The sequence below is a fragment of the Siniperca chuatsi genome, linkage group LG4 (genome assembly GCF_020085105.1).
Source record: "Siniperca chuatsi isolate FFG_IHB_CAS linkage group LG4, ASM2008510v1, whole genome shotgun sequence".
In the NCBI taxonomy this organism is placed as follows: Eukaryota; Metazoa; Chordata; class Actinopteri; order Centrarchiformes; family Sinipercidae; genus Siniperca; species Siniperca chuatsi.
Window position 1 is genome coordinate 31,356,414 of NC_058045.1, and position 24,091 is coordinate 31,380,504.

General features: G+C 41.9%; 1 protein-coding gene across 1 annotated transcript; it reads left to right on the forward strand.

Annotated features, from left to right (window-relative positions):
• The first annotated feature begins 1,249 nt into the window (after nucleotides 1–1,249).
• Nucleotides 1,250–23,630, forward strand: slc7a10b (solute carrier family 7 member 10b). Its single transcript, XM_044194279.1, has 11 exons — nucleotides 1,250–1,505; nucleotides 6,951–7,155; nucleotides 9,581–9,732; nucleotides 16,734–16,859; nucleotides 16,951–17,104; nucleotides 18,093–18,216; nucleotides 20,416–20,519; nucleotides 20,608–20,704; nucleotides 21,277–21,426; nucleotides 22,392–22,569; nucleotides 22,652–23,630. The coding sequence occupies exons 1-11, from the start codon at nucleotides 1,364–1,366 to the stop codon at nucleotides 22,780–22,782; spliced, it is 1,563 nt and encodes a 520-aa protein (XP_044050214.1). The 5' UTR covers nucleotides 1,250–1,363; the 3' UTR covers nucleotides 22,783–23,630.
• The last annotated feature ends 461 nt before the right edge of the window (nucleotides 23,631–24,091 follow it).

The window sequence follows — 24,091 nt, forward strand, 5'->3', positions numbered from 1 at the left end:
AGTAAATGTTCTTAGTCACTTTCCACCTCTGTCGGTTGTTGCTGGATGATTGCGTGCACATAGAGCAGACAGGAGTATGTCAGTGGACAGGTATGGAGATCAGGTAACAATGTCCAGCACATCAGAAGAGTCAGTCAAAGACTTGATTCTAAGATAAACAAAACCTATGAAGCCCTGTGATTTTTGGAAGTTAAACTACTCAGAAGTATATAAAAGTAGTTAGGCAACTCCAGCATTGAAATGTTGCTTCATATTTGCATCATTTTATTAGATTTTTTATAGATGAACACTCTGAATGAGTACTGTTCTTAGTATTGTTCTTAAGTGCATTTGTTAAACCCTCATACAAATACTGTTCCATGAAGTAAGTCGGTGGGCTGTTTTCAGAATCAAGACTTTTCGAAATTCTCATGTGAAAATCTGAGAATTCAGAAATTACTCTGTGTTGCTTAAGCCCCGCCCTCGGGGAGGAGTCTTCCTGAGTGTCTGCTGTTTACCCTGCCTAGTTTCACCTGAAACTGACCTAATAGTTTCCATGATGGCCCAGTAATCAGTAATCAGGCTTATTGTTTTCTGGCTGCACCTCCCTCATCACTGTTAAGTACCTGATTAGCATATGATTGGCTTGACCATGGTGTTAATACACTGTGGTAAACAGTTGGCAGGTTGAATCTCAGACCACCATTTCTGTTCAAAGAGGGGTTTTCTTTTTTCACAAAAATGGCTTCCTTGACTCCTCTTTCAAACCAACTCTTCTCTCTACTTAGAATCTTCACCTCGCTGTCTTCAAATGTGCGGTTTGTAGCTTTTAGATGCAAATGCACGGCGCTGTGCAATCCCGAGTTAGCGTGTCGTCTGTGCTGATAAAGTCTTTTGTGAAGTGGCTGTTTAGTCTCACCTATGTACTGTTGAATTGAATAAACTACATTGCTCTGTTTCTGTGTGGGCATCTTGTCCTTAGGGTGAACGAGTTTCTGTCTTAAAGCGTTGCCTGGTTTAAAGAAGTACTTTTACATTGTAGTATTTGAATTTTATTACTTTACAGGACTTGGGTAAAAAAAAATAAAAATCTTTGATTTAAAAGAAAATTAAATCCTCTAAAGGAGCCTTCGACCTTTAGGCTGAAGGATAAGCACTCGACCTGGGGCAGGGAAGAGTATGGTTCCTCCCGGTGTCCCTGAACGCATCATGGTGAGCCCTGGGTATTTAACATTCTACCCTGGACAGCGGCAGGTTGTTGCGCAAGCGCAGCCCATTCAGTCTGCATGAATACGGAGTGAGGAGAGGACAGGAGCACTGGGAGTACTGGGACTGGGAGGACACAGTGGACTGGACGGACCGGACCGGACCCGGGCAGGCGGACATGGATGGACAGAACGGCAGCAGCAGCATCTGCTCCCGGCCGCACGGCACCGTGACGGACGGCAAGAAGAAGAAGAAAATCCCCGACAGAGTGACTCTGAAGAAGGAGATCGGGCTGCTGAGCGCCTGCACCATCATCATAGGTGAGGCAGGAAAACACGAGAGCTGCGCTCACTCCTGCCTTTTACTTTATTACCGCACAACTTTTAAAAACAAGTTAGTGTCTTTTGACTTCCTCAGAAACTGCTGCAGGACCGACTCACTACAGACAAGTGTTAGAATAAAACTCCCTGTGCAGTACTAATAACTTGACTCTTTAGGGAAATCATAGTTTTTTGTGGCACTGGTCATAAGAAAATGAGGGACTCCATGTTTGAGATTCAGATCAAACTAGTGCTTACGTGGCTAAAATATATGAAGTCCAGAGGGAGGCTGGTGGTCAAGCAGAAGAACATTGTCTGCTGGAGCAGAATGAACAGCAGGGACCTTTAAACACAGTAATTATGAGCATCATCCAGGCTGGGGGGCTGCACCACTCTGCTCTCAGAAATCACTGGTAGTATTAATATTAACGCTTTGCTGTGCAGGGGGGTGATGGAGTAATGTCAGCTGTCTGGTTTCCCCAGACTTCAGCACAAAAACTCACTCTTTCCCACCGTAATCTCATATTAAATTTTCATTTTAAATTCTGATTTCTGAAATTCTGTTGTGAGGTTTTTTTGGTCTCTATGGATAATCCCACAACCGAGTTTTTCACCTAGTTGACCCAAAACTGGACTACCAGCCTTGACCCAGAGCCTCGGGAGGGGGGGCCCAGAGGCTTCAGGTTCACTGTGGGGGCAATTAGCTTGTGGTCATTTTATTGCCTGCAAATGTGTTTATCTGTATTCATCGCTAAAGCATATTATCAGCTGAAATGCTAGAGGCCTTAAAACAACACCTGCTAATCTTGAGGCCCCATCTTTTAGAGGGGCCCTGAGTTAATATTTTACTAAATATAATTGTGCTTAAACAAGTTACCACAAACTAATTGCTCGTACCTAGTTCACATAGAGAGGGAGACACCGGGGTGTCAGTGGGGGCCCACAATTCTGCACCACTTCAGTATAATATAAATGAAGGCGGGCTCCTTTATCACCTGATCTCGTGGCCCCTGTCTTGTAGGGGCCCCGTAGCAACTCTAGTTGTAATTATTTTGAGCTAAAACGTTCGTTCTTGACCTTGGAAACAGTAGTTGACAAACTAATCTCATCAGAAGGTCCATTTAGTAGCTGTTCTGAAGCTTTCGGTCATACCACACGATCTTCATCAACAGATGGAGTCGCATATTGTAACCTGAGACGTCCGTTAAGGGCCAAGAAAAAAAAGAGACAAATTTGAACGATTCCACGACACCCTGGCAAACTCCGTCTGCTGATGAAGATCATGTGATATGAACAGCTACTAAATGGACCTTGTGCTCTGATTGGGTTAGTCTATATTGTGCGTACATGCTCCACATTCCTAAATACAGTTGTGTTTAATCAATCAGTCAAATGACCACAGGTTAATGTGCACATTATTCCGTATTATTCCAGCATGAGACGACTGGATGTAATGAAGCTGTCTGCTGTGTTGTTTTGCTCTGTTCATGATGGGAACTCGGAGGCGACAGCATGTAAGGGTGTTAGAAGAAGAAAGAGGAACTTTAAATTGTGTTTTTGTGTTTCGCTTTTTGCTGTAATATTGTTTAGTGTACGAAAAATGTCTTAATAGATCAATTTAGCTTTTTAGATTTTTTCTAATGGGCGTGGCTGCAGATGTAGCAGCGATATGATTGAACCTGTGAGAGTTTCATTTACCTTTGTCCAGTCTGAAAAAAGGAAAGTTCCCTTGTCCCATGTCAGTGTGTATTGATTTCATATTAGGACAGCCAAAGTTCGCTGCTCTAGCTCTACCTTCGCCTGATAATAAACCTCTGAATTTAGCACAGGATGTCCCTCAGTTTCCACATGCAGGTCATAGTGATGTTTTTTTTAGCCAAACAATTCTGCTTTTGTTCCAGCGGGACAATATTCACCTCAATACCTCGTCTGCTTTCTTCACTGACAATTATTTTCATGCCAGCAGAAAGCTGTTGGACGGTCAGAGCTTCATCAGAGAGAATATTGTTGTGCATATCGAACTCGTCAGTGCAGTAATTTGGTTATGAAATAATTGTATTTTTTTTTGTAAGCAGTTTTTTCATGAAATCTGATGTGTATTTTCGAAGAAGGCTGAGATGGAGCCACTGTACAGAATAGACTGAAGGAAACCATGCTGACGTATAACAGGACATTGAATTTACTATTTACCTACGAGGTGACAGAGTCAGGGTGGAGCTGAAGTGAACGATGTGTCCGTCTCTCAATACTTTGACTTCCTGTCTGTGGCTCTCGGCTCCGAGCCCGTTGGTTCCTGCTGAAGATGTAAATCTTTAAAAACACCTCACAGATATATAGTTTCCTGTTTAAAAAGGCTCAATAATTTCCTCAAACAGCTGCTCGCTGTAGTTTTTATCAAACTAACAGGAGGAAATAGAGCATCTGTTGGGGACTATTTCCAGCGGCGGATGAATCCACATGTGGTGCTGTAGTGAGTGTTTGGGGCAGCAGGACGGTGTGTGTGGGGCTGAGTCAGAATAAACTACAGTGTGTGTGTTCATGGTGATGAAGGAACACGTCACCCAGTGCAGCAGAGCGGCTCCCTGAGGCTGAAAAGTCCAGATTAGTCTGATGAAAGCTGAGCCAAGTCTGACAGTGTGGAGCTGAGCCCGATAGGCTGAATCTTAGATGGTGAAACGGTCACCGAACAGGATAAATCATGGATGTATTAAGACAAACTGTACACCGGGTTCCAAGATGGCGCCCCATTCATTCCTATGAAGGTTGCTCGCTGGGTGTATACGCTGAAAAAGCTGACTTCCTGTTGGCTCCCCGCACACATGAATGATTTGAAATAATTTAATGATACAGAGGAGGGATGATACATTTTATTGGACTGAATGGATCAAATTCTGTTTATGCAGGAAAATGTATTCATCGTTCACTACGCTCGGGATAAACCCTTTTGGTTTAAGTAACCGCATGGTCTTTACTCTAAATGAGGCTGTCTGAGTCAGTGTCTTCTTTTAAGTCTCTTCTCAAAACGCATTTTTATCGGAAAGCATATCCCGATCTTACCTGAGCTGTCTGTTTGATTGGTTTTTATGTATTTTATCATTCACTGTGGTATTTTATTTCTCTGTCTGTGAAGCACTTTGTACTTTGTTTTGATAAGTGCTCTATAAATAAAGTTTATTACTCTGGCGCCAATCTCTAAACACAGCTTTCTCCACTGGTGGTAAGGATGTAGGGATTGAAAGTTGTCTCTCCGTTTTTCATCCATCGGACAGTTTTGTTTTCTGGCGTGTGATGAACATTACAGCCTGAGGGCGGCTGTGGCTCAGGAGGTGGAGCGGGTTATTTACTAAATGCAGGGTCCACATGTCTAAATGTCCTTGGGTAAGACACTGAACCCCAAATCGTTCCCGATAGTCAGACCAGGACCTTGCATGGTAGTTTGCTGCCATCGGTGTGTGAGCGTGTGAAAGCTCTATATAAATGCAGTCCATTTACTATTTGCAGACTTTTAGACTTGTTAGACATTTAGTAAGAACTAAATGCAGCTGGGGAGCAGATGGCTTCAGGATCCCGCTTAAGGGCTTTTTAGCAGTTGCACGTTACAGCGGCCCTTATGAGGTCCGACCTGCGCCTCCTTGGCTTTTGGTGCAGGTTTTGGCTAACTGGGCCAACTCTCCCTGCCGGCTAAGCTGTTGTTGCTTGCTCAAGGCGGACATTTTTGTAAAAATCCTTCTCCAGAACAAGAGAAAGGTCCTGTGTGCAGAATGCTGAAGCACCTTTCCATTCAGAGAGAGGACTGAGTGAACAAGCTGGCGGCTCCGCACACTGGACCAGGCTCAGCATCAAGAGTCATGTGCCACTAGATTATATTGAACTGAGGTTTTTGTAGACCTTCATCTCCTCAACACCAGTCTGTTTTTGCCCCTGCTTGTCACTTTTAGGAAGCTGCAGGAGTAAACGGATGCAGAAGGTGAGTCGGGCACTTCCCACCTCTGCAGCCCGGAGTGGATAATTTATGTCTGGTTATGTAATGGCTGTCTGTGCCACTTGGCTGCCTTCTGCCGTGCTACTGGTAGCGCTGTAGTCTGAATGTGTCGGATCTGCTGGTACTCTACACTGCATACTGAGGCTCTGGGCAGGAGGGATTGTCCCGGCCTGAGTGATGGCCTTTACCTCCTTCTCTAGCTCACTCTGTTATAGAGCTCTTTGTGTTTTGATGCCCTCTGTATAAACTCAGAGGGGGAACAGTTTGGATTGTGTGACTGGGGTTGTTCAAGAGTCTCAGCGGGGGACTGGTGTTTTTAAGGTGCAGCAGCAGAAAAGTTGGAGGTGTTCTGGCTGATGTGTACCATGTGAAAACCCCTCCAAACAAGTCACATGTGAAAAGCACGTGTGAAAATGTTTGCATTAAATGTGCAAAATTTCAGTTCGTGGGCTAGATTAATGTTTGAGCATTTTCAACATTTTCATCTCCACTAGCTGTTAAGTTCGATATTTATTTCAGAAATTAAAAAATGTAATTACACGCAGAAGTCGGGGCAAAGTCTTGCAAGTCACAAGTAGGCTTCAAGTCAAAACCAACGAGTCCCAAGTCAAGTCCAAGTTCTGAACTTTGTGTTTCAAGTCCTAAACAAGTCGTTATGCATCCTTCACCAAAGTTAATATTTAAAAAGAGTAACAAAACTTTACAACATTTAAAAGCAAAATGATCAGATGTGTCTTGGTATGTTTTTCCTGTGACACTATTATAATAATTTGTAATTTCTGAATTTAATGTTTTGCATCTGAATGTGATAAACAGAGATATCATCTGTTGTCTGTCTGCTCAGCTGCAATCATGAGTTTTCGTTCATCTTGTACAACGTGATTAGCTGCAGTTGAGTTTGATTCAGTATATGTCAGGCAAATTCATTTGCTTTTTTTTTTTTTTAAACATATCTTTTAATTGACAGAACAATCTCACCTTAAGGTCCATTTAGTAGCTGTTCTGGAGCTTTAGCACACCATCTTCATCAGCAGAGGATGGAGTTTTCACTTCAAAGTCTTTTTTGATTTCCTGAAATCTAAAGTCATCAGATTTATGACTTGAGTCTGGCTTGAATCCAAGTCATGTGACTCGAGTCCACACCTCTGATTACAAGCAAAAAGACAAAAGGTGGAAAGACATCACACAGGAAGAAGTATATTTCACAAGTGTAGCTCAACGATACAAAGACCCCATTTCCATTTTATTAACATGCTGTGTGTATTTCGATATTTTATCTGGACAAGGAAAAACACATGCAGAACACATTGCAACCAGAATGCTATCGGACCGGCCAGACCACATTTGGAGTTGTTACATATACATTATTATACTATACTGACAAGTGTATATTTTCTGTTAATTAATTAACAAATATACACCTGTCAGTATCTTAAACCTTCTTCCTCCTCTCCCCTCCTCAGGGAACATCATCGGCTCTGGGATCTTCATCTCTCCAAAGGGGGTCCTGGAGCACTCGGGCTCAGTGGGGGTGGCGTTAGTGGTTTGGTTACTGGGAGGCTGCATCGCTGCCTTGGGCTCCCTCTGCTACGCTGAACTGGGCGTCACCATCCCCAAATCTGGAGGAGACTACTCCTATGTCACAGAGATATTCGGTGGTCTGATGGGGTGAGTAAAGCGCCTTTGCTGTACTTTTTGTGCCGTCGAGTGGGATTTATGAGAAGAGTCCGTGGTTGTGTCACTAAACAGGAAGCTCTATGTAGACGACTATATAATGTGTCAGATGGCAAAATCAAAAAGCAGGTTTGGACTCAGGTGATTGCTTTTCATCCCGCAGTTGTTTAAACTGACCCTTTTTTTCTGTCTGCTCGATACATGAGTGTAGTGCCCATGCATTGTGGGAAAGTTTGAGTTTACTATGCAGGGTATAGGGTGTAACGATTTTCACTAGACATTTAGACAACACTACGATATGACGAACACACTATATAGTGGACTGTAAAGTAAATAATAACAGATTTCTGATACACCTCATGTGAATGATCCACTGTTGTGGTTTTTTATATGACTTTGCAAGTTTATGAGTTGTGACATACACTGATGTTTTTCAAAATGTCAAAGTCCAGAAAAATGTCCTATTTTATTTTATTTGTTCATAATTTTCTGTAGCTTTTATTTTGTTCCAAGCATGACATTGAAAACAGAAAATACAAAATTACAGTCACAACTTCAAGCAGTTATAATTGTATTTTTATTAAAAAAATAAATAAATAAACAAAAATAATATATATATATATATATATATATATATATATATATATATATATATATATATATATATACACACACACACATACATATAACAATGTATCAAATCACAATGTGAAAAAATGTGTTGGGTGTCTCTGGTAGCGATGAACCTCTAGAGATTTATCAGCTGGATCTGCAGCTCCGTCGGCTTTTACGGAGCTTTACAGTGAGTTTCAGCTCGTTGTTTATCTGTTACAACTTCACTGTTCTGGTTCCCTCTCAGCACTCATAGCGTCGTTTCCAGAGAAAAAGCTGTAAAAAGCCGCTGAACACGAGCTGCAGACAGACTCAGTCAGAGAGCAGCTGCTGAACATAGCGGAGCATCTAGCAGCTAAAGAGCCAGATGTTTCCCTCAGCAGCTGCTGGAGTCCAAACACAGAGCTGACAGAGAGAAGACTGGACTGACGTCCATCAGGACACAGACACGCCTCCTGATGATCATGTTGCTCTGTAGCTGCTAAAGGTGTACATAAGCAACAAGTTCAACATATCAACTTAAGTGATGACATGTCCATGTTGTCTCGTAGAAAAGGTTTCAGTCGTAGTCATCTGGACACTGTTTTCAGAAAGAGTCTACCTGAGTGTCTGCTGTTTACCCTGCCTAGTTTCACCTGAAACTGCCCTTCATTTGTTTCAGGTGAAACTAGGTAGGGTAAACAGCAGACACTCAGGTAGACTCCTCCCTGAGGGCGGGGCTTAAGCAACACAGAGTAGCTTAGATTTCCGAGTTCTCAGACCATTTTCACAATTGAGAATGACATCCGGATGGGAGCCGAAACGTCTTGATTCTGAAAACAGTGTCCAGATGACTACGACTGAAACCTTTTCTACAATGGAACACTCCTGGACGAATGAGGGACGACACCATCATGTCAATGTTGTGTTCACAACTTGTTTGCCCCCAAGTTGCCAAAGAAATCAGTGCAGATTTCAACCACATGAATGCCATGTATTTTGTGTATTTGGCTTCTGATGTTGAAAATATCATCTTAGAACTTTAATGTGAAGGTTCCTTATGAGTTCAATGCTAACATAGCATAAATGTGGCCCTAAATGTGTTACGCATGGCTGCCAGACTCACGTGAGACTCACGTCAGACTCATAATGAACGACTGGTCCAATATATCCAAGCTTGTTAGTTTGCTAACATGGTAACATTATCCATTAGGCAGTTACCATTAGCATTTCAAATATGCTAGCATTCTAATATGCTTAATATTACCTAGTTTCTTTAATTGAACAATGTTATCATGTTACAAACATGTAAATATAAACAGAACGTATATATATATATATATACTGTATATGTTTCCTATCATGCTCAGTGTAACATGCTAAACGTTAGCATGATAACATTGCAGCTTTACACATATTAAAACAAAAATGTTAGCATGTTAGCAAGCTTGGTATACTTGGGCTAATTCTGGTTCATCGCTCATCATGAGTCAAAGTAAGTGGCAACCAGGTGTAACACATTTAGGCCACCTTTGGAGAAAGCAATTTTAGCTACCTGGGGGTCAAGGTGGAAAAACACAGAAAAAGCATTTTAGATCACCAAATTACATTAAAACTCTCCACTACTACCAAAACTATTACCTCTAATAGTAGCCTACTAGTAAAAGTAATGTGTATTCATGTGTGTAATCTAATACAAATTTTTACGAGTAATTTCAGGTCAAGGTTTTTCCATCTGTTCTCGTGTCATGCTGAATTAGGGTGCCGTACTTTGACACACCAATTATTGAATCTGTCTCATGGCATTGAATGTCTTTCTCTTATTCAGGTTTCTGCTGTTGTGGAGCGCCGTCCTCATCATGTACCCGACCACGCTGGCTGTCATCGCCCTCACTTTCTCCAGCTACGTCCTGCAGCCTGTCTTCCCAAACTGCGTTCCTCCATACATGGCGATGCGGATGCTGTCCGCCACCTGTCTCTGTAAGTGGCTTTACCATCTTTGATTGATTTTAAACTTTTATTCCTCAGCGGGGCTCAGATCCACCCCGCATAGAGGGCGTGATCAGTGGTGGAAACTAGGTACATTTACTCAAGTACTCTACTTAAGTACTATTTTGAGGTACTTGTACTTCACTTGAGTATTTCCATTTTCTGCTACTTTATACTTCTACTCCACTACATTTCAGAGGTAAATATTGTACTTTTTACTCCACTACATTTATTTGTTACCTTTAGTTACTTTGCAGATTCAGATTAATAAATCGAAATATAATCAACAAATAAATTGCGATATATTAAAGGGAAAAATTTGGCACCTTTTATGTGGATGTCCAGTCAGTGTTAATGGTAAATGTAGTCAAGTGAAGCAATAAATTCCTCAGTGCGTGCTATATTGAGAAAGCAGATGTCTGACAGTGCCTACATGTACCAGGATGCATTGCGCACAAGCTTCTGATGTCCACGCCCGCCCACACCCAGCAGACCACTACAGCTCTGAGCAACCAGTTTATCTTGTTGCCATGGATGCCATCAAGGCATGTCTATCAAGTAACATACAGCAGCAATACACACACATACACGCACGTACCGGCAGAACGGGCTTCCTTATAACAACAAAGCTAACGCTAGCTGAGCTAGTGCTGCAGTATAAAGTTCCACAAAAAGCAACACAAAAAAACTGTTTCCGGTATCCAACCGACTACTCTCGTTATTTCGTTGGCTTCAAATGAGGCTTAACGTTCACACAGTTTCTCTCGATTGTCCCTCAGTATTACAACATTAGTCCGACATCGCCCCAGCCTGTGGGAGTAAGTTACCACCCTAGCCTATAACGTTAGCTATTATTTTCATGGCCAAAACATAACTTTTAGCGTTAGGTGAAATATTCACTCAACGGTCGTCCGCCCTCTCGGCCCTGCAGGTCCTGGTTGTCTTTTCCAGTTTATCTTTGGGATCCTATAGAAGGTCTCCAGCACACTTCTGTCCAAGTTTGGACTAAAACTTTCATGCATAGTAACACACACTCGGGGTCTCTCTCTGGGTTGGTGTCGGCGACAGCATCCAACAAAAATGGCCCTCGCTGAAATTCACTGCAGCAGAATGATTCAGTTCCTGTTATCATCGGAGGCCAGTTTGAGCAAAGGCACCACCTGTTCAGGTTCTGGAGGGTGCAGCCATGTCCTCTTGCACGGCTGCAGCTGCAGCGGCAGCCTCGGCCTCTCTCCGCTGCATTTCTTCAGCCGTGTGCTCTGACTCGAATATACGGCTGAATATCCGAGTCAGCCTAAACGCTGTAAAATGAATCCTCGTCCATAACATCCTCTGCACTCGTATTTTGAGTTGCCATTTTCGCTGTTTGAAATGCAGCTAGTTTGCAATACAAGTGAAGAGAGCAAGTTCGTTTTGTTTTTGAGCGGGCCCCTGGCTGCCCAGAGGCAGAAGCTAGGAATCCAAGCTGAAGAAGCCTGTAGTTCTGCCTTGCCTCCACCTACGTCACTGTCACGTCAAATGGCAGCGCGGATGCAGGAAGAACTACTTGGCGAACTCAGCCTTCTGGGGCAACATAGCACGCACTGAGGAATTTATTGCTTCAATCGACTGCATCAACACTGATTGGACAGCCACATAAAATATGACCGACTTTTCCTTTTAAATTGGATAAAGATTTTTTTTATCCCCGTACATATAGTAAAAAAAATAAGCTCCACCTTTACCAGCTGCAACATTAAAATAACGTACATATTAATGCATCACTAATTATAATTCAATAATATTACATAAATTATTCTGAAATGGGCCATTCTGCATAATGAGTACTATTACTTTTAGTAGTTTAAGTATATTTTGATGCTAATACTTTTTTACTTGAGTAATATTTTGAACGCAGGACTTTTACTTGTCCATCCATCCATTTTCTACCGCTTGGTCCCGTTAGGGGTCGCGGGTGACTGGAGCCTATCCCAGTGACTTTGGGCCTTAGGCAGGGTACACCCTGGACAGTGGCCAACTCGTCGCAGGGCTAACACAGACACAGACAAGGACAGACAACCATTCACTCTCACATTCATTCAATACGGGCAATTTAGAGTTATCAATTAACCTACACATGCATGTCTTTGGACGGTGGGAGGAAGCCGGAGAACCCGGAGAGAACCCACTGTAACACGGGGAGGACATGCAGACTCCACCCAGAGAGATTGTGTGATGTTAGTCTGGTCCGGGAATCGATCCCACGAACCCACGATCTCCTTATTGGGAGGCAGGAGCTTTAGCCGCTCTGCCACCGTACTTTTACTTGTGACAAAGTATTTCTAAATTGTGATATTGCTACTTAATGCTACTTAAAAATGTTATATGTTTAGCATCGTCTGGTAAAACAGGGCTGCTAATGAGGAGACGCCCATTCAGGGGTGGGGGATTTAAAGGACGCAACAGCTCCACTATATAATTTTGATTCAGTCCGCAGTACGCTTGCATCATTCATGAAGATGACATGTGTTGCGGTCACATGTAAAATCTCTCTTATGTAACTTCTGACTGAAGGCTTTTTCAAACCTTTTATATGGCTGTAGTAAATAATGCACAGCATCCCTTTAGGAAGGAGGAAAGCACTAGAAGACTAGAAGATGGGATGAGGGAGAACGTTTGGTTTCTGTAGTTTGGAAAACAAAAGCTGGTGATGAATACTGTACATAAACACTTAAGCTATAATTTATTTATAAAGTAAAAAAAAAATGCTCCTGAACGTTAAAATATATAGCAAAATGAAAAAGTATTTATGATGAAATTGACAAAGAATGTAATTAAGGACTGGCAGTAGATCAGAAAGATAATAATTAATAATTTAACAAAAAGAATCAAGACATTTTGTTGTCTATGCTACTTTAAATGTAACTAGATACATTTGACTGTAGTATGAACGCAAGAAATGGATGCTTCTTGTTTCGGGGTACAGTTGAAACAAACTAGTTCGTATGAAGTGTAGTCTGAACACATCAAAAGACAAAAGTGTTTCTGCCTGTTTTCCAAACGGCCACACTAGAAGGTGAAAATCTTACTTAGCCAATAAATCATAACGTACATGAAGCATGTGACGTAAACATCCACTGTCGCTTCCGCTGACGTAAAATGGAGGCAGACGAAACATCAGATTTGTGTGGAGCGATGGCGAGACTGTAACCTTCCTCAAATGAATTGCCGGCTGAACTGACAACCGTCACTGGCTGATTTTATCAGCTTTAGCTAGCTAGCTAATGAATGCTAACTCTGTGAGTTGGTTGAAAACGTGGTTTAAAGTTTTTTTAAAAACAAGAACTGAGGCTAAAGCTACGGTAGGCCTACATGTCCTCGGGATAAAGAGAGCTCCAGTTAATGATTCATGTAGAACCATGGAAATAAAGGTGGCACTTGTTCTCGTATTGCAGTGTAGAACTAGTTAGTCCTAATATTATAGTACAGTATGATAAGGAAACATATCATACTCTTATTTTGTTCACAAAATCCCTGATTGGATTCTAAGCTTATTATAGAAAAACATACTCAGACAAGCAACACAGAGGTTAAATGTATGCTTTATTGTTTATATTTTCAACAGTATGTTTCAGTTTTACAAGAAAAATAAAGATTTGTGGATGAGAACTAACTGATTCGTTTGTCCAACGTAATCAAACGAGTTTGGCTGCAGTGTAAACTTCCTCAAATCCAATGAGCAGGACAGAGCTGCTAACGTTAGCCTAAACTCTGATAGCATCCAGGACCTGCTCCCACACAGTGGATGATCCAATATCCAATGGGGCTTTTTCTAATGTTACCTGTAACCCCACAAAATAATACAGTTAGCTAATGAAATGTTCCTTGGCCTTGGAAGTATAACGCCTTCATTAGCATGACTACTGTAGCTAGTAAGCTAGTTAGCCGGACATGCTAATGTTTGCCGTTTACGTTAGACCAGATTAATCAATTCCTCTGTGTTTTTGGTTTTGGAACGGCTGAAAGAAAATATACCAAAGACTGACAGACCTGCTGTGTCTTGTTAGAGTTGCTGAACTGTGATTGGACAATCACTGTTTGGGGGAGGGGTTTAATGAACGGTTATGACCTTGGAAAGGTGTGGAAGTAGGGGGGTTTCAGACACTGTTCGACGATCCGACAAGCACTTTGTGTGAAGTATACCTGCTTGAAGTATACCAAATTCCGCTCTGCGTGTTAATATTTAGCGGAAGACTTTAATAGAAGAAGGAAAAACTAGACGATGGCATTAACCTCATCAAAACCTGAAGTATCTGCAGATATTACGAAGCATCCTGCTGGATTTTGCGGATGCAAAATCATTAGACAGATTCTTCACTCCTCAAAAATTTAAATGTTCCCATCAAAAATGTATTGTACAAAAAAAGAAATGCTGCATGAGGCCTGTAAGGACTGTCAGTACTAGAAGTGACAGGCCAAGTAGACCTCATGGAGGATCTCGGTGTTGTGCAGCCCTGAGCTGACATCACATTAGTCAGTGTGGACCTGTCAGGCTTCCTAATTGCTTGCTGTGTTGCCTGAGAGTACCTGCACTGAACACCATTAATCCACACAGCCTCTTTGAGTCAATGAGTAAATAACGTCTGGCTCGAAATCCCGTCGGCGAGGTGAAACAGCGGTACTTCAGCGTGTGATTCCTCGCCTCTGATGCCATCATTCACAAATGTTTTTGCCGCTGGATGCTGAAATGTGAGCTTTGCCCAGCCTCCTCTGCGGGGGGGGGGGGACCTTGCCACATTTTGTTTGCTCTTCGCAACGGAAGTGTTTTGTTTTGTGGGGCTGACAGCTTTGTCTTTGTGTTGGAGAGCGAGGCCCACATGAGAGAGAGCGGGGCAAAGCCGGTGACAATGATGGACGAGGTGAAACAATCATGCCCTCCCTCACTCGCCCGTTTCCCACATTCCTGCGTCCCATGGCAACTGGCTGCTGCCGCCCACTGCCGGCAAGAACACCAGCACCGCTTCCCCAGTGTAGGGATGGGACAATGCTGATACTGAAATTTAAAGGAGCACTCCACCAATTGTACAAAGTGTGTTTACTCGTCGTGGTTAGTAAGACTGAAAACAGTTGTATAAAGTCTTGTGTGGCTCTGCGGGAACACGTCTGACAAAATAACCTTGATGATGTCATACTGTAGTGATGTCATCAGTTTGGGCTTGGAAGCTACAAACAAACAGATGGCCTGCGTTACAAACCGGAGGCATGGGGTTTGGAGGATGTTGGTAGGGAGAGTCTAACAAAAAGGTGCTACTGAGTTGCATTATGGGAAATGTAGGATCCAGTGTTTTTGGAGCTGGGGCTAGAAAATAAGTTTGTACAACGTGTCCGAGCATATCGGTAGGCAAAAGTGTTTATAGCTGTTCAGAACGACCGTAAGCACGGGTGGGGTGAAAACCAAGACATGGTAATCATTTAGATATGTGGTAACATTTTCAGTCTCCCCTGGAAGTGTTGTGCAAAAAGTCCCAGAAATAGTTGTGTAACATTAAAAAACATACAGCTTGAGAGAGACTTTCAAACCCTGGTTACTTTCTCGCCTCCACACCGCTGGCCAACCACCGCGTGAAGCTGGTGTGAATGTCAGATTGTTGGTTTCGGAAAGTTACAGAAATTGACGGACACAAAACCTCAGTTGTGACGTCAGAAAGGTGTGTGTGTGGGGGGGGAGGGGTTTTCCGAAGCTATTTGACCACCTCACAGGCAGTTCTGATGGAGTAGACCGCCGCCTTGTGTCAGTATATCTCAGCCTCTGCTGCTTCGATTTTGACCATTAATTATTAAATCTGTCTCTCAAAAGTCCCCCAACTTTATGGAAGTGCAACACTAAACCAGAGTGCTTTAAGTTAAAGCTGCTAATTAGTGATGAGTCATGCCAACATTTAAATTAAACTTATAATGCCAAACCCTTTAGATTATGACGGGACAGTAAAACCTCTGAAATCATCATTTTTATTTTCTATTCGCTCCTTTATAAACAACCAAGTGCACGAACTAAGTATTGAAAGTGTTTTACCTGATCCCGACTGAAGTATTGTTGGCACAGATGTATTGATACAATATCTGAGCTTGAGGTTTCATTCCTGACTGTGGGAACATATTGTTTATCTGTGTTAAAATATCCTAAACTCAAGGTTCACTTGCTAGGTTTTTTCCTGATCTTTCGACTCACCACCTTCTTCAGTGAATAGAACTTGCTCGGGTGTTTAGTATTATTTATGCCAATGTTATTGAGGAGTAGCATTGACTTCACTAACATGGCGGGCAGCTGTGAGGCTGAACTCTGCAGGGCTGGAACAATAAACAATTATGAAATTGATCATCAGGACAAAAAAATGTGTCAATATTTATTTTAGCCACGCTAGCGGCGTAGTGGCTCTGGAGATGGCGGTGTCGGTCTGTTGGTCCACCACTTTGGTCCAGACGTTCATGTTCCCCTCAGGATGAATTGTTATAACTTTATTGATCCCTTAACTTATCATCTAGTGCCACCATCTGGCCTCACAGAGCTGTTAGCGTGGCTGTAGGCTCTCAGTCAGATTTCTCTGTAATTATCAATACAGCTATCTCAGATCAAGATATGTAACATTTCTTCCGACGTTTTCTTCATTTTCGAAAGCGAAAGGCAAATCAAGCAAAATTTTAACGTTTCAATCAATCAATATTATAATATTCCAATTTGTTAAAATTGAAATATTGATCAATTAGAGTAGGGTGTGTCTCACAAAATGGCAAAAACTCCTGAATGTCACCGTTGTAGCGCTGTGTTTTCAGACCAGTCATTGCAGTGTTCGGATGGTGTGCAGAACATTTATTTATGCATTAAATAAGACTGTAATGGGAAATATTAGGAATTTCACTACATTATCTATAATTATTGATTAAACAGTTAGTATGTACCCCTGTGTATGTCCTCCTGGTTTGACTGTGATCCCGACCGTGTGTTTTCTGCTCAGTGCTGCTGACCTGGGTGAACTGCTCCAGCGTTCGTATGGCCACCAGGATCCAGGACGTCTTCACGGTGGGGAAGCTCATGGCTCTGGGCCTCATCATTGTGGTCGGCCTGGTCCAGATCTGCAATGGTAACGTCCTCAGTCTGTGGCCTAAAGCTTTACTGCTAACTGAAGTAAAAAAAAAACAAAAACAAACTCAAATGTCTGAATTATCTTCCAGGGAACTACGAGGCGCTGACTCCTCAGGTGGCCTTCTCCCTGGACAGGATGCCGTCAGTCGGGCAGATCGCTCTGGCCTTCCTGCAGGCCTCCTTCGCCTTCAGCGGCTGGAACTTCCTCAACTACGTCACGGAGGAAGTGGTCGAACCCAGACGGTGAATATTTATGCTTCTCATCACCTTCTCAACATCTTCCAGTGCCGTTAACATTGCAAATGTTCAGCTTCCATCTCAGCTTGTTTCTTTGTTCTGTTTGATTGTTGCCGACGTTTTGTCGGTTTTTCAAGGGCAGTTTTTATCCAAATCAAATCTTAAAGGAATAATTTGACATTGTGGAAAAACCACTCTCATATCTGTTCAATAAATATGAAGGTAATGCCAGCAGGCAGTTAGCTTAGCTTAGCACAAAGACGTGAAACAGGGGGAAACAGTTAGCTTGACAAAATCCACCTACCAGGACCTTTAAAGTGCACTAATTAACAGGTTAAAAAATAAAAATAACAATTCAACGTTTTTACTGGGCGTTACACATTATATTTTTTGGCTGGAAGCAGTTACTTCCTGGAATCTCTGCTGGTTGCCTGGCAACTGCTCAGAAAAAAAAAAAATAGCCCCCCCCGTAAAACAAACTACGTTTTTTTGTGTGGATTAAACAAACAAGACAATGTCAAACTATTCCTTTAATATCTGTCTTTAGCCTGTACATCTACACTTTTCCGTTGAATGATGTTCCATATTGTTAGGGCTCATCATTTTCAGTTTTTATTTTTTTTTTTGAAAATGGTTACCAGATTTGAAATTAAATTATAATATCACAATATTGGCTAAAATCAGACCCTAAAAAAACCATTTGCAACACAAACACCCTGTAGTTTAACCATTTCCTTCTAATTTGGCAGAGGGAGTCTGGTGCATACCACTGGCTCATTAGCTTTTTCTCCCCCGTTTACTTTTTAACTTTTGTTTCCTGTAAAACATGTTGTTCATGTCATGAGATTTGTGTTGCTTGGTATTTTCCACCCACACTAGCTGTGTGCTGCCAACACTTTCTACTTTTTATGACTGTGAACCCAACTTTCATGCATGTTTAATTGCGTTTTGGTTTTGACTGTATCATCTGTGCATGGTGTGTGGCCTCGGTCAGGAATCTACCTCGTGCCATATACATCTCCATCCCATTGGTGACCTTTGTGTACACGCTCACCAACATCGCCTACTTCTCCTCCATGTCGCCCGAGGAGCTGCTGTCATCCAATGCTGTGGCTGTAGTGAGTAATGCGGCTACGTGATGATCAGTCTGCCGTCACCATTATGCTTTTCTCTTTTAGGCATTTAGGTCAGTGGAGGATAAGAATTAATTTCTAGATCAGGAACATTACAAGCAACCAATAGGAGGTTAAAGGTCAGAGGCGATAGCACCCTTATAATAGACTTATTCAGTACCATGCATTCAGTTCAACATTACCTCCGTCTTTCCGTCAGTGAGCCCCCAAAGTGATGAAATGTGTTACATACAAGTGAGCAGCTACAAGAACCAGAGACCACAACAAGCTTTCCCTTAATAAAATTATAAAAAATTATAAAGATTATATAAATTGTATTTAAGTCTTATAAAATTACAGATGGCAGCAAGCTACCTACTGTACTGGCCAAACCATCGGGAGAAAATGGGGTTCAGTGTCTTGCCCAAGGACACTTTGACATGTAGGCATCTGGCATTTAAGTACTGTACTTAAATACACATTTGAGGTACTTGTATTTTACTGAGTATTTCTATTTTACGCTACTTTATACTTCTGCTGCACTACAATTATCTGGCAGCTTTAGTTGCTAGTTACATTGCAGACTTTACATACAAAGCATATGATTTACTTAACTTAAACATGATAACAGTATATTAAAAAATAGCTCAAATCAGCTCCACCTCGAACAGAAAAATGTTAATTACACATGAACGCATCAGTAATAATAATCCAACAATCCAATATACAATAGTAAAACACTCAGGGGTAACTGTTTAGCATTATGAGTACTTTTACTTTTGAAGTACATTTTGCTGATAATACTTACAAACTTGTACGTAAGTACAATTTTCAATGCAGGAGTCTGGTTTTGCTATTTTACTCAAGTAAAGGATCTGAATACTTCTTCCACCTCTGTTGGTAGGCAGGATTTCTTGCCTTAGAGCGCCTACAGTGTCCGACCTGTGCGCCCGGGCAGTGCATTGAATTCTGGGAACACTTGGTGCTTAAAATAGTATAATTTAATAGTATTATTTTACATCCTTGATGGAAAGGTGAGGGAAGTAGTGAGAATATTACTGCCATGCTTCATATACATGAACTGGAACAAATTGGAACCAAATTTCACATTGATTGGCAGCCATCTTTCATTTGGGCATTTCGGGGGTTTTGCCCTTGAGTTGTTCGAAGACAACCTACTGTAGGAATACAGTGAAATTCTTAAAGTAGAGTTTGGTTTACGCTGATCTTTTTCCTCCTTATTAAAAGTCCGACAAAGTCATGGTTGCCTTTTTTCCCTGCGTAATTTGAAAGTATGGCGAATATTGATTAACCTACGTTAGCTTAGCTCAGTTAATGGATGTGTGGGATCAGAAGCATCTTTTCTGCAATGTAGATAAATTTACTGTTACCTTTCAATCACTTATGATTGATCCAAAGATAAATGGCTGCTCTAACTAAAGTTAATTTTCATTTATGTATTTATAATGTCTTTAATGTCGCTATTAAATACATTAATTTAGCAGAGCTTCTCACATATGCATCCAGTAATTGGGCTAGGCTAGGCTCTCCACTCAACATGTCCTCAAACTTAAGGACATCTGAGCCTCAGCTTGTCAGGCTCAGCTCGAAATTGTCAACAGTCATCAGTCTAAGCTGTCAGCTCAAGTTTACCTCGGCTTACTTTGAGACTAACACTAACATAGCTTGTTTAGCATGCTTTCAGTTATCATGTTAACATGCTAACATTTAGCATAGCTTGCTGACGGTAATGTTAGCGCGTGTGCAGTAACGTGTTTGTATTGTTAATATGATGAGGCTGACAATAAAAGCATGCTGACAGAAATTTGGTCATTAATTTTTAGTGAAATGTTAGATGTGGGGTTCAACTTGACCTGTTTGTAGTGATATGTGAAAAGTCAGAGAATCGCAATAATGTTGGTACAAAATTTCATGAAAATCCATTTTGAGATTCACTCAGTAGTCGATATTGCCATTCCCTCACCGCTAGTGTGGCTAAAAGCATGCAGCTTTAAAACTAGCGTGAAACTGACTCTATAGAGGCTTGTTTCTGACGTGGAATGATTCGTCAGCCAGAAACGTTTTCAGATGAAACAGCAGAGGAAAAATACGTATACCAGCCGTTAAAGCCCACATGGGGCAGCTGGACTTCATGTTGTAAGATCTGTACACATCAGCGATTCTGTCTGTCGTTCTGCTGTTCAGACATTTGGAGAGAAGTTGCTGGGAATGTTCTCCGTCATCATGCCGATCTCCGTGGCTCTGTCCACCTTCGGAGGAATCAACGGCTACCTGTTCACCTCCTCCAGGTGAGATCCGCTGCTCCGCCTGCTCCTTCACGCTCCAACGCTGCTTTACCGTGGCTGCTGACGGGCTGTCTGATGTTTCTGCCTGCAGGTTGTGTTTCTCTGGAGCCAGAGAGGGTCACCTGCCCAGCCTGCTGGCCATGATCCATTATAAGAACTGCACGCCCATCCCTGCCCTGCTGGTCTGCGTACGTACCACCCCACATTGATAATACACTGATCTTATTCTGCTTCTGTTATTGCTTCTGTTAGATGATGCATCTGTCCGTACACTGTATTTTTTAAAATTAGTTGTAGTTTTTTCCTTTTAGTACCCGTTGTCTCTCTTCTTAGTGTATGTTAGGACAGATTTGCTGTAAAGGGTAAAGAAAAAGTTAATTTGAGTTGGAAACCCTTTTTCTTGCTTTAGTTCTGACTATGAAACTAACAAAGACACTTCTACGTCTAAATTTGAAGGCGATGTTTGCATAATCAATTTTAATTGGAATTTAACTTAAATATGTTATTTAAACCTGTCACGTTCATATTTACATGCCATTTTTTGTGTCCTGTGGCCATCTGAAGCTGCGATGACATGATTTCTCCACAGGGGTCACCGAAGTTTCTTCCTATCTTGTCCGGAAACGACACTTTTACTGTTGAATTCAACATGCGTGTAATTTTTTATTTTTAGTTTTTTAAAGTTGCACTCTACTGATAAAATCGGTTGGAGTGCCCCTTTAATATTCATCACATTGACATGGCTTGCTGTGTTTTTCAGTGCGCTGCCACCATTGTTATACTCTGCATCGGAGAAACACACAACCTGATCAACTACGTGTCCTTCATCAACTATCTGTCGTACGGCGTCACCATCGCAGGCCTGCTGTACTACCGCTGGAAGAAACCCAACCTGTACCGACCCATCAAGGTACCAACACTTCTAAGAAACTAAGTACATTTACTCAAGTACTGTATTTAAGAACTAATTGGAGCTATTTGTACTTTACTTGAGTCTTTTCTTTTCACGCCACTTTCTTCTTCTACTCCGCTACATCTCAGAGGGAAATATTGTGCTTTTTGCTTCACTACATTTATCTGAGGGCTTTAGTTACTTTACAGATTAAGATTTTTGCACACAAAACATACAAAGAGCTTTTAAAATATGTTCATTAACTAAATTAAACTACCCAACAGTTTATTCAAGTACAGCTGAAACAATTAGTCGATTAATTAAGCAGTCGATTGACAGAAAATGAATTGCCAACTGTCATTTTTCATATAAAATCACTTCCTGGCTGCAGCTTCTCAGATGTGCAGATCTGCTGCTTTTCCTCTGAATGACTGTAATAACTGTGATGTTTGTTAATAACGTCGAGCTTTGGACTGTCGGTCGGACACGACGACACGGTGAAGGCGTCACTTTGGGCTCTGGGTCGTCGTGACGGCGTTTCTCACTGTTTTCACCAGTTTTCCAAACCAAACGATCGATCGATCGATGGATGGATGGAGAGAAGAATCCGCAGATGGATCCAGAATGAAAAGCATCATCAGCTGCAGTCCGATACAAACCGGTTCAACATGAGCTCCAGCTCCACCAGCTGCAGCAGCAACATCCTGCTTTACATTAATGCACGAGGAATAATAACCTGATGATAGAATATATAACAGCACAGCAGCCACAGGGACGCTGCACTGCTTTAATGCTTTAAGGACTTTTCCTGATTACACTCACACACTTTCACTGCAGCAACATTTTCACTGCAGGACTTTTACTTGAAGGATCTGAATACTTCCTCCACCTCTGCTTTTTACCACATTCACTCACTACCAATACATTTTGTTGTATCCATAAGCAATGAATTATGGTAAACTGTACTGTAACGTTTTCTTCAGGTGAACCTGTTGGTTCCTGTGTGCTACCTGATGTTCTGGGCGCTGCTGCTGGGTTTCAGTCTTTACTCAGAGCCGGTGGTTTGTGGCGTTGGTTTAGTCATCATGCTCACCGGCGTACCCGTCTACTTCCTGGGCGTCCATTGGAAAGAAAAGCCAAAGTGTATCTACAACTTCATTGGTGAGTTTCTAAAAGGCGGTCTGATTAAAGGTTTGGACTCTGTCTGTTATAGTTAATATATGACTCTTATGTTTTCCTGCAGAGAGGGCGACGTACGTGGGCCAGAGGTTGTGTTTCGTGGTCTTTCCTCAGTTTGACCCCATCGAGATCGCCAATCCTTCAGAATGGACTGACCGGTCATCAGGCAGGGGCAGTTTGTCCGCCAATTCTTAAAACTTTTTTTCTGAATATATGAAGATCTTTTTTTTTGCCTCTTGTTTTTATTCCGTTACTGTGTAAGTCCAGACACTTCCTCCTGGTACGGGAGCTTCCTGTCTGACCTTTGACCCTCCGAGACTCTGGTTTCCCTACAGTCGAGTGGAAACGCCTGTTCATCTGCGCAGGCTGCTTGCACTTTTGATTTTCTTCTCTTTTCTACTAAGTCGTCAAGTACAACAACCTAATGCCAACAGTGTCACACTGTGAAAAGGACTTTTGGACCCATTTGTTTCTTTTTTCATAACATGACAGAACTCTGACCGACTGACAGCGCGCGGTTATTTCTTCTGAATGTTGCTGGTGTTTTATTGTGCCTTAAGGCCTTTTCACACCAAGTCCCGAAACAAATCTATAGTCAGCAATCTGAAAACAGAAAGAAAACTGATGCAAATGATTTCAGAAAAGATCTGCAGTTGAGTGAATGTGAATCTTACATCCTGTTCTTCTGGAACAAGGGGTTGAGACAGCGTATTAGGCATGTGTATCAGTAGAGATCGATGATGTACGCCCGTCGTCCTTATAGGGAGCCCAAGTGAAAGCAGAACTTTGGATTCTGTTACAGAAGTAAGGAAACTAAGTTGGAACACAAATTACTAAAAATCCAGCCTTGAACAAAAACTCACTCAGCAGTATGTTGTGTGGTTCACTGCATGTCTAGATGAGGATGGTAACTTTTAGACTGAAATCTCTCAACTATTAGATGGATTGCCATGAAATTTGGTGCAGACATTCATGCTCCCCTCAGGACGAACTGTAATAACTTTGGCGATACTCTGACCTTTCATCTAGCGCCACCATCAGGTCAACATTTAAATGTGTCAGATACTTTGGTTTATGACCAAATACCTGCAGAGCTGATGACGTTCCCATCAGCCTCAGCTGTACTTTGCATTTAGAGCTAATCAGCAAATGTTAGCATGCTAACATGCTAAACATTATACCTGCTAAACATCAGCATAATTATCACTGTCAGTGTGAGCATGTTAGCATGCTGACTTTGGGTTTGAATTCTGATATCCTCTGCTGTAGCAGACACTAATTTATCGTAGAATATGGACAGTAAACAGAACACGTTTCACTTTTTCAGAAACTCCAGTAAAAGTTACTCTCAATGAGAGATTGCACTGAGTTTCAGAAGCTAGTGGAGCAGCGTCCGGGCCAGATGTTACGTCAACACTTCAGCTCTCGTGTTGTTGGTAATTTGCCACGTGTTTTCTTTCAGTTTCAGGTTCAGTTTTCTTTCTAGGCTCTCTTCTAAAAGGCA